At 32.8% G+C, this 11,409-nt stretch overlaps 1 protein-coding gene across 1 annotated transcript; it reads left to right on the top strand.

The window, feature by feature from the left end:
* The first annotated feature begins 224 nt into the window (after positions 1–224).
* Positions 225–11,404, top strand: LOC130613222 (GTPase-activating protein and VPS9 domain-containing protein 1-like). The gene is made up of 14 exons (XM_057434557.1): positions 225–1,418; positions 3,918–4,049; positions 4,487–4,711; positions 5,307–5,441; positions 5,609–6,680; positions 6,810–7,035; positions 7,478–7,615; positions 8,005–8,139; positions 8,383–8,512; positions 8,741–8,807; positions 9,286–9,400; positions 9,713–9,785; positions 9,907–9,972; positions 10,149–11,404. The coding sequence occupies exons 1-14, from the start codon at positions 279–281 to the stop codon at positions 10,422–10,424; spliced, it is 3,930 nt and encodes a 1,309-aa protein (XP_057290540.1). The 5' UTR covers positions 225–278; the 3' UTR covers positions 10,425–11,404.
* Positions 11,405–11,409: the final 5 nt, after the last annotated feature.

The raw sequence follows: 11,409 nt of genomic DNA, 5'->3' as shown, positions 1-11,409 counted from the left end.
TACTAGAATTTTGCAAATAATTCGGGAAAGGTAGGGTGAGAAAAAATTGGAGTAAACTTGTAGTGTCTGCTTTTATTATGACTCTCAATGGTGCCAACATTGTCCCCTTTGCTGAAACCCCCCTGCCCCCGACCAGTTTCCACAACATCATATTTGATTCCTGTTGTTCCGTATTTTATTGGTTAAATTGGTCACACTAGTTAAGTTTGGAAAAGGCAAAGCGCTTTATATTTCACAATAGATAATGTGGCCAGGGGAAATTTAAAGGGAAAGAGAACATGGCGGACGAAGTGGAGAAGAGGAAATGTAGATTTCTCACCTTGCAAAAAAGGCTAAAAGAGGAGAGACTATTTGTAAAACAAGAAAAAGAACAACTTCGCAAATTAAACGATAAAGTAACTAGTTTAAGCCAGAACTTATTCTATCTGGAATGGAAGACAAGACATCAATGGATAAATGTAGATCGTTTAGTGAATGCTAAAATTAACCCTTCTGACTGCAGCACAACTTCCAGAATCATAGAGTCTGTGAAGTTCGAGGATGCGTCAAGTGCTTTAAATTACGAGGATGGAAAGTATGGAGAGTTCCTTTTTACTCTTAAGCAAAATCCAAAATTAGTTGCAATGATATTAGATTACTGTGATACAAAACGAATAAAAACTACAACAAGACATCTAACTCGGTTACTTATATCTTCTCTTTACGGAAGTTGCTCACAGAGAAAGGATGAAGTTGCAGTTTTAAAGATATTAAAAGAACTTATGTCTCTTCAAGTTTTGACATGTGAGGATTTGCTTTCGTTTTTCTGTGGCAAGAGATCAACAGAAAATGCATTTGCCTGTGTTTTGACATTATTCTCAGAAATGCTCTTTTCGTCAAAGCTATATTTAACTGCTGCCTTGCATGGGACTGTGATGCAAGTAATTGTTGATGATGCTATATTCTTAGATGTCGAAGTTTCCAAAGTGCTAGTAAGAATACCACCAAAAGCTATAATGGATAAATTTGGCAAACCAGGCACCGCCTCATCAAACAGTAAAATAAAAGATCATATGAACACATTGCATAACCACCTAATTAATCTATGCAAGAAATTTTTAAAAAGTTTGCATGATAAAATATATTGTTTTCCACAAAGTTTACGATGGGCAATAGGTCAACTGTACCAGGGCATGATTTTAAAAATGAAATTACCCAGTGCAAATGCAAAAGCCATAATAGCTTACATGATCATGAGTTATTTTATATGTCCAGCTATAATTAATCCAGAACCATATGGAATTAACTCCGATGCTGATATCAGTGAGACTGCAAGGCACAACTTAAGTCAGGTTGCCAGCATATTACGTTCATTAGCACTTCTGGAATGTGGATTAAAAGATGAAAAATTTAAAGTTGTTTTGGAAAGATTTGATCAGGTATATAATCTGTTATGATTATTTCAAAAAAAAAAAAAAATTAAATAATTGCAAATTCGGGTTGATTTTAAATTTTGACCCAAAATTATTTAGAAATTATTTTGCTTAAATATATAATGTATGTATTCATTTATATTTAAATTCAATGTGCAGTTTAAAAGAGTCAGCAGTAAGGACTCTAGTGTCCTGAGTCCCTCTTGGTAACCAATGTGTAAGAAAAAGAGATTTTCTTAAGATTGAAGTTTACTATACAATTTATTTTTTTTGATTATGTGATACACTGCGTAATCACCTTGCTCGCAATTTTTTTGAGGTTCCTTTTTTATTGTAAAAACCGAAAGATATACATAAAAAACATCCTGAAAACTTTATTGAAAATTGAAGATCATAACATGTCCAAATGTTTTACCGAAATAGCAAAATCACCCTAAATTCTCTCTCACAGAGCCACCATTGCAATTCATTGCATGATTCACTCGTTCATATACATATGGCATAGTCGACCACAATCTTGGTGATTACATGTCATCACCTAGAATTTAATTAATGAGGGAGAACATGTTTAGCTGCATTTCCATCAGAATACTTTTTATAAATATATCAACAAAGTTCAGACTATGATAAAAACATGAAAGTTTCTCTATGATTTCTCTGTGAATTAAACGTTTTAACTAAATCAAATCAGGTTCTTTACAACACCCAGCTACCTTTTGATGGTGTTTTTGAAGACAGCTTGGACTTGTTTTTGCCTTACACTTTAAAGCTACTCCTTTGTTCAAACAATTACTTTAATTACAGAAACTTTCGCGAGAGAAACTTTCATGAATTTGCGATTTTTCGCCATTTTCGCGAAAGTTTATCTCGCGAAAATGTGCGAGTTTCTTCATTCGCAAAAGTTTATTTCGCGAAAGTTTCCGAATTTCTTCATTCACGAAAGTTTATCCAGTAAGGTATTTTATCATTTTTCACAAAAAACGCACAAAATACTTAGAAATCTTATTTCAAGAAAGAAAATTTAAAACATTTTCAATTATATCTGCTAAGAATTTTGAAGTGTTTTCTAACTGAAAAATTCTAATATTTTAGTCAGGTAAAATAAAGCAAATTTACATTGTTTTCCATATTAGAAAAATAGAATAATTAAGGCATATGATAAGGTTTAAGAAACATTATTTTAAGCATGGTTTGAGCCATGCAAGAGCAATCACACACCATGAAATGAGAAGACATAACACAAAAATATTCTATTACTCTTTTTTTTTAATTGTACCAAAATTTTGATTTTTTAGAATGTTCAATGAAGCAAATACCCTTACAGCATACATAATAATATTATTTGCTTCAGACAAGTAGTTCAAAACCCTTATAATTTATCAATACTTTTATATATTTTTTTATATTTTTTTGTTTCTGAATGCTTGATGAAAGACTTTTTTGATGGTGCTATTTTCATGAGATGGTAACTTTCCAAAAAGAAAATATAATGAAATAAACACACACACCATTATATTCAGCATAAATTAAATTTTTTTCATTCATTCAAAAAAAATGCATATTTTTTTCTTTCTGTCGTCATAATTCGCTAATCAGTAATTTATACAAAAAAATCCGGGAACCTTTTGTGCATAATTTATTCAGCTTTTCATTACCGAAAATTTCAATGAGCCAATAGGAAGCTTTTGGAAAAAGAGACCACAAACGTAAAGGCATGTATGCGAAAATTTACTAACAAGATATTTGTTTTTAAAGATTTAGGTGTTATAAAAATGTGTGAACTGAGTATGCAGAAAGATGATAGAAGTGCGAACCTTTTTCTTTATGCTGAATATGCATGCACACGCTCAGAATCATTAATAGACAGAAGTCAGGTTTACAAGAGACAGCTCATATGCATATTCCTTAAATTTGATTTTTTTTTAATTCGGGAGTTCCATATTATGCATAATGTTTACAAAAAAAATGCTCAACTCATTTTGCACATATTTTTTCAAAGGTGTGAAGGATATAATAGCTCTAAAAAGGCCTTTTTCAGAAAAAGGGATGTTCCAAATATTTTCATAGACTATAAAAATATGTCATTGGAAAGAGAATTTTTTTTCTGTATGTCATGAATTTTTTGCAAAAAACCTAAAAAAAAAATTGTTTTCTTTACAGTAACCTTAACCAACACAAAAACTTTATTTGTCATGCTGTTTAGTTGATGAAATAGTTTTTTTAAAAAAAATTAAAACCAATCCAAAAATACTTTAATTGTTATTATTAACAAAATAACATGCACTGTGTTAGATTAGTCATTGACTAAATATTTTAGATTTTTTTAACCAAACAGTTTAGCTGTGTAAAATTTTAAACAAGTCAGTTCTATATTATCAGAACTTTACAGTGATGGCAATTTAATGAGTTTCCTCTCTTTAGTTAAAAATTTTTATGCAAATATATATAAGTATTTAAGTTTTACCCTGATAAAAAAAATATGTATAGCACATTTTTTTTTTGTAGGGGTTTATGATGTCATACGTTTCAAGTCTACTCAATGGTGCTGAAAATATTGACATGGAATTTCAGGATGAAGTTTCTGCTTCAGTTGTCCAATCCTCCATATTAATAACGGAACATGATCTGAAAACTTTGGTAATGTTTTGTTTGGTTTCTTTGTAAATTATAATGCAACAATTAGGTCTCTAATTTCATTATGACAGGTCTGGAGCAGAGGATGTTGATATCAGGCCTTGCCATGAGTATCCAGCACTCAATCTCATGTAGCGCTTGCATGTATTCATGCATGGGGAGCTTGATTATGACTTTAATTAATTACAGTTTCGTCAAATTATAATTATACTTATGCTTATATACAAGTTAAGTACAGCATCATTTTGAGAGTGATTGTAAAAACATTAAACATTTTCAAGTTTTCAAGTTTCACCTTGTCTTGTGTTGCATATTCACCCAGAACAACAGAATTGATTTTAAATTTAAACAGATATTCGTTAGGTTACCTCTTTTTTGTTCATGGTTTGGTTATAAAGAAACTAACTACAGTGGTATATACATTGTTGTACTTTACATAGATTAATTGCTTGAAGCTACTTCAAACATACGAAGTACCAAAATTAAATGAAGAAGGACTTGAAGAACTCTTAGATGTGCTCCCCGCCCCTCCACGACGCTGGACGAAAGAGGTGCCAGCACGAAATGTAAAATCAATGCCTCCTAACTTGGACATTAGTACTCCAGTACCTCCTCCAAGAAATAACAAATTGAAGAAACTAAACAGTAGTAGTTCACCATCGAATGTTAGTATTTTCGTTGCATTTTTACATAACATTTTTTGTTAGGTTTGATTATCCTGTACTCCTCAAATACAGACTTTTTTTTGCTAGAAGGTATATTCGGACCTAAACTCATGACTATACCATCAGTTAATTTGAAAAAAGCTAACCTTTAAAAAAATATAAATAATTTTACAATTTCAGCATTATTTAATTTGATTAAGCAATGAATTTATGTCACTGATTTACTGCGGTGATTTTCCAGCAGATAAAATGTTGTATTGACTTTTTACGTGTTAAACACCATACACCATTTAAACACCATACACCATTTAAAAATTTGAGCAAACTGGTAAAGCCTAACTGTCCAAGACGGAAGAACCAAGCGAATTTTGTTTAGTAAAATAAAGCAAATTTTAACTAAAAGTTTGTGAACCATGTTTTGTTCAAAAATTACAACCTTACTTATCCAGAATTTAAACATTCAATACTAAAGGCTTCATTACACAGAAGTGTACCTTATAGAAAGTGACAGAATTTGCTAAGAATGTCATTGTTTTTATAAATCAACCGTACAATTTTTAGTGCAGAATTACATTCCTATTATTTTTGTTTATAGGCGTCCAAAAATCAAGAAGATATCGATCAACTAAAAGAAGACCTAAATAAAATGATTACGAATGACGAGCCGGTGCTAGTTGTTCCCTTGGGAAATGAAATTGAACAATACCCAGGAATGCTTTCTGAGGAAAAGGTTTGGTTTTTTTAATTTATTGTAGAAAATTTATCTAACGTCTATTAAAAGAATGGATTCTTACTGAAGTAGGGAAGATTTAATGTGACCATCGATGATCAAAGATTTATTTATTTTCTCCCGAGTATTTATGCTCTTGTTTGGAACGTATTTTTTATATATTCAAGGTATTGGGTTTAAACACAAATCTCTCAACTGCTTATGATATTGATACAACAGATGAAGAACGACGAAGGAGAGCATCAAGTTTAATGTTGGATGCATTGCATGAATTTTTCCCCCAGGAGAACTTGATTGACATAAATGACATGAGCAATTTGTCATCAGATTCTGATATTATTGACAGTAAAGAATTGAATTCTGTGAAACAGACTAGCTCAAGGGCCGGTGAGTTAGATGGTGTATTTTTTGAAGCAACTCTCCCTCCTAAAGTGACATCGGATAATGCAGAAAAAACTGTTCCTGTTGACAATCTTCTCGATTTTGGGCAAGACTCGGCAAGTCCAAGGTTGCCAGTAAAGAAACACCATTCCAAGCATGTATCAAGTGGATTGATTGATCAACCCCTGATCAGTTTGGAAAATGACATTTTTGTTGACTCTAGCAAACCACTTGACTTAAACTCAACATCAGGTAAGAGTGAATTAACCTCTATGATTAGTGGAGATGGTGGTATCAATGCTATTTTACAAGCAGCTGCGATTCCATCACCGACAGCTGTTAAAAACAGTGAGTTTCAAGATCCGTGGTCCCCGAGTGTGACTGGTACTAGTGATCCGTGGAGCACTTCTAGTACACAGGCTGGAACACCTAAAGGAGATGAAACAAAGGGATTTGAGAGTAATTTTACACCCGTAACCACACCCACTAGAAAAACGAGCCAGTCTGGAAAGAAAAAACATTCTGTTGACCCCAAGTATGCTGCATATAGTGAAAATATACAAAGAGAAAAAAAGTTATCATCAAGCAAAATGGTTGAAAGCAACTCACATGAAGAAATTGTCAAATTAGCTCGAAAGAAATCTCACGGAGCGTGGTTCAAAGATAAGATTTCAACTAAGTTAGGAGGTGGCTTGAGACAAACACCAAAGAAATCTGACAATTTTCTTAAGAAAGATCGAAAAGTATCGGAAACTCATTCGGATCATCATCAACTTAAGGCTGGTACGCCGATGCAAGCATCAGTTGCTTCCAAAGTTAAATCGGCTTCTATTATATCTAGAGGATCGGGATCAGAAGGTAAATTTATTTATTTATTTCTAAACCTTTAGTTAGAATGGTTTCACATGAATTCTTTGCTTCTGGAAAAGTGTTTTTAAAATGTTTCTTTGATTGTTTGATTAAACGAGTTTCTTTCCCACTTTTTAGTTGACGTAAGTGAAGCAATCATGGCGAAATACAGGAATATGACACTAGAATCCTCGAACGAAGGTCTTGATCAACCATTCGGTACTCCACATTCGTCTCAAATGGAAGACGTTGCAATGCAAGTGTATAAAGACGAGGTCATTTTTGATGACGAGTTCAAATTCGAGGACGCCAAAAAGAAACTTCGAACTGTGCTATGCACTTCAGATCAAACATTAATACCAAGGTGAAACTTTTAGTATGGTTTAACCTTTTATGTCAATGGTTTTGGTTCTTTACATGCTTTTTTATAAGCAATACAAAATTGAGGCTGAAGTTAGATTTTCTTTAAGGTTTTGTATTTTGCAACCTTAACAGTTGCTTACTCGCTACTTGTTGATTTTATTCTTTGGAACATCAAATTCACGTGTTTGTTTGCGCAGTTACGCTAGTGTGCCAGTCGAAATCAAACTTCGGTTTTAATTACATTTGTTGTTGCACAAAACTTGCATGACTTTTAAAATATTGCTGTTTTAGGACCCCTGTTGTTTTTCCTTTTTCTTTTACTAACTTTATCCTGGTTGTTACTTCCAAGTTGCTTTGTTTTGTAATGGATTTGAGCCTCTTGTTGGTTATAAGATGCTGTTTATAAAAAAGGGTGCATAAATTCATTTTTGTTGTTGTTGTAGTGACGCAAGAAGTTTTGATCACCTCATGTTGACCATGTTACAAGCAAAGTTAGCAGAAGCTATTAACATACAGAATCGTTTTTCTGTGGCACAACTTCATGAAACGTTGAGAAGTATTAAACAATTGCCAGACGACAGGTAGAGGGGATTATTTGTAGTCAGACAAAAAAAGAAATTTCTGCTATTTTGACAAAACAAAGCTCATTTTGAACTTTCTTTCTTTATGTTTCACACTGGACTTTGTTACGTGGCTAACTGATTGGTTTAGAAATAGAAGGGACCAGTATAGTAACAAACGAGATCCCATTAGGATTGAAGTTACCTTTGATTTTTTTTAAATTTACGACCTTCAAAGCGTTGTTCAAATTGTAAAGTTTTTCTGTATTAGAATAGAGAAAATAATATTTTGAAAGCTATCTAAGTACCTCTGAAAAAAATTAGGGGTTATCCCCCCCTACGCGGCCCTTGAGTTTCGTTGTCTCTATCTTAGTTATGGCTACAACGTGAACAATTCACTTTTGATTTAGTTGTGAAAAACTTGTACAAAAGCTGGAAGAAGATTACGAACAAAGGTCGAAGTATATTTCCTACTTAACCCGAAGTAAACAGGGCCTGTTGTCAACCATTTGTCATTTGGAACAAACCACTACAAAGTTACAAAGGTGGAATACTTGTTCGTATTACTGTGCTATTAACAATATGTCTTTCAAAGTGTCTTCGGCCTTCTTACCAAAACAGTCATCAGTATCTGCTGTTGTACCGATTATGACTTGTATACATTAAGTTCTTTTTGGTGCAGTTGATGTAACGAATGTGAATTAATATAAATTGAGATCTTCTTGGTGTAGCCTGGTTGATGTAACAAATGTGACTCAGTATTATACGTTATATTCTTCACCTTGTAGAGACAAAGTGATTTGTCGTAAATATTTTACCACGCTTGCTGTACGTCTATTTCTTGAAACGCAAGAACGAAAAAAAGAAATCATTGGTTTTGGACAAAACTTTAACTCGACAAAAATGTTGGATGAAAAAGTAAGATTTTGACTAGCTTTTATTTTGTACCTTAAAGAATAGAGTTTTTAAATTATTCTTTCTAGAAATATTTACACTATAGCATCTTTTTTTTACTTTTTAAAAACCTGTTTACCTGTCCAAATAATTGTATATTTTATTATGTGAAAGTTTTTGTGGCTTCCCGTGATTTTCTTGATTTCGCTGTTATTGCTGGCTGTTTTTTTATTTGGAGCAATTATTTTTCAGTGTGCTTTGTTAAGCGACTTTCTTGAAAAACTTCACGTTGATATGCTTAAAGATGCAACTTGGACATGTGAGTTGTTGTTATGGTTAATAAATAGGTCAAAAATTGTTCCAAAGCTGGTGAAGCTTACTCATGCTATAGTAAAGTTCAATGTTAACATGATGTAATTTATTGTTAGCAGGACACTGACATGTGTGGTTTACTACATAGAAAAAGAAATTGGGGACAATAATCAATTTGTCAAATTTAGGCTTCTTTAACTCTATTTTTCGTACATTTTGTAGTGAATTTTGTTCACCGAAAAATGGCTTTTTTGGAAATTTATACTCTATACTATCAACCCTATATTATTATTTAAACTCTTTATTCTTTAAACCTCCTTGATATTACCCATTGGCAACAAAGGATATAATTTTGTTTTCATCCCTGTTTTAGTAATTTTAAAAAATCGTACCTAGCAGACTCAATCTTACCTCAGTTTTGAAATTTTAGAATTGAACAGTTCTGATATATCTAAAAACTAACCCAACCACTATGTACCATTTAGATTGCAACGATGAAGAACTTGAAGACGTGAAAGTGGCGACAGAACGCACGATCATGAGCAGAATATACAAAGAAGCATTTTATCCAAACGGTGTCACCGATATTGAAAATGATAGGTATATTTCTTTCTTTAGTAAGTTCGAGAGATTGGTATGTTTCCTTTTTACATTCAATGATAGGTACATTTCATTGTTTGCTATACGTAAAACATAGGTATGTTTTTATGAAACGTATGACTTAAAATGAAATGCTTTTATCACAATAAAAAAACACAGTTGAGAATAAATTTATGTAACAAAAAAATATAAAAATAGCTGAGAAACCTTCAAGGTTGAAACGTTTTTTTGCTTAAAAACTAACGCCGTTTATCAATTCTTTCACACAGGCCGTAAAAAAGCTCCCCTAATTCAACTTTCCTCTTGTTTTAGAATATTTCATGAGCATATCAAGTGTCTGTCGAAAGTCATCACTTTATCACACCCTGCTCTTCAGATACCAAAGGTAAGTAAACTCTTCCCTACATCGTACATGTATTGGAGCAAGATTTTCGCAGCCGTACTTATCAGTCTAAAAGAACGATCACTTCGGCATGTTTGATAAAAAAGTTTCTGTTTGTTTACAGACATATCAAAAAGAAGCTCCTTGGCCTTCAGCGCAAACAGAACTGTTGATGGTGAACGCTTACAAGGTCGGGGCTTTTAAATCATTTTAGGATGTTTGCTTTTTATTGCGGCTGTTTCAATTTTCTTTAGAGTGTTTGTAAGGCGCCACGTTACTCATTTTTTATCTTTCGTTTCTGAACAATCCTTATTTTATCATGATCCCTGTCTGTACTAACCAAAATTTTTCATTCTCTAACATTAGACGGCAGCCGATAAACTAGCATGTATCCACCGCTGTTGTGTTACCATTATGAATCTACTAAGCATGGCGTCGGATAAGCAGGCACCCGGGGCTGACGACTTTGTTCCTGTACTTGTGTACGTGGTGTTAAGAGCCAATCCACCGAACTTGCTCTCCACTAAGCAATATGTGAACACGTTTTACGAAACACGGTTGAGTGGGGAGGAATATTATTGTTGGATGCAATTTTGTGCGGCTTTAGAATTTATTAAAACGATGACCTCTCCGGAAAGATGAACAAATAAGAAAGATGGTATTGATTAAATATTATATTTATTTTTTTTTTGTTAATTTTAAAGAGTACTCTATTTTAGTCCTAGTAGAAATTTAGTAATTTTAAAATTTTCAAACTTGTATCATGGTAGAGATGTATTTTTTTCCGGCTAAACAACGTAACATGTTGTATGTTGCAATTCCTGGAAACCAAACCTTGCATATTTTAGAGACAACACAGAACAGGGGTTAGCCGAATTAAAATAGTAAACTCTATCTCACCAATGCGAAGGAGCTAGCCCTTTCCAACTTTTTGTTGTCTGTGCCATTCTTACCGGGCGTATTCTGTGGTTACTATACCGTGTGTATAGTTTCGTTGAGTTGTACTATGCTTTCAGTGCTGAGTGTACAAACTCCTCCAAGTTGGCCCTACTGTTGACGTTTAGAAGGGATGCTCAAGCCACTTGACCTATATCTTAATTTCTTCACAATGCCTAAGATGTGATATTTCCAAAAAATTGAATTGTCATTTGGTTTAATACTTAATATGTCAGAAATTTTTTCATGAAATTTCAAATTTTTTTGGTATCGTATGGTTTGTTACAGTCGCAAAATTGGATTCAACAGATTTTTTATTTTTCTTGAACCGCCAACTTTTCTGACATCAAATGAAATTTGTAACTTAGATATTTCAAAAAACTTGTAAAAAAGTTGGCAGATTTTGTTATAGCAACGAGGAGAAAACATACACCTGGGAGAGAATTAAATTGATTTTACTGTTTTTAATATAGAAGATTATTTAAATTATAATTTAACTTTTTTGTAACATCTTTTTCTTTCATATTTTTGTTAATTGTTTTGTGTAATTTATAAACGAATATTTTTTTTTAATCGGAGCAAGATCTCGTTTCCAGGACTCCCTTGGTGACTGGGATTTTAACAAATGTCGCAAGAACTTTTTCTTTCTTTTGTAAAGATATGGAGTTAAAGTCCTCCTAACCCGAGTTTT

Source organism: Hydractinia symbiolongicarpus, chromosome 10 (assembly GCF_029227915.1).
Source record: "Hydractinia symbiolongicarpus strain clone_291-10 chromosome 10, HSymV2.1, whole genome shotgun sequence".
Taxonomy (NCBI): Eukaryota; Metazoa; Cnidaria; class Hydrozoa; order Anthoathecata; family Hydractiniidae; genus Hydractinia; species Hydractinia symbiolongicarpus.
This window is presented reverse-complemented; position numbering and strand designations above follow the sequence as displayed.

Bases quoted from the DNA above. Each gene is read 5' to 3' on its own strand.
- LOC130613222 (XM_057434557.1), top strand. From the start codon at position 279: ATGGCGGACGAAGTGGAGAAGAGGAAATGTAGATTTCTCACCTTGCAA. The intron at 4,712-5,306 runs GTTAGTATTTTC...TTTTGTTTATAG, and splicing joins GTAGTAGTTCACCATCGAAT to GCGTCCAAAAATCAAGAAGA. The intron at 7,616-8,004 runs GTAGAGGGGATT...CTTTTGATTTAG, and splicing joins AAACAATTGCCAGACGACAG to TTGTGAAAAACTTGTACAAA.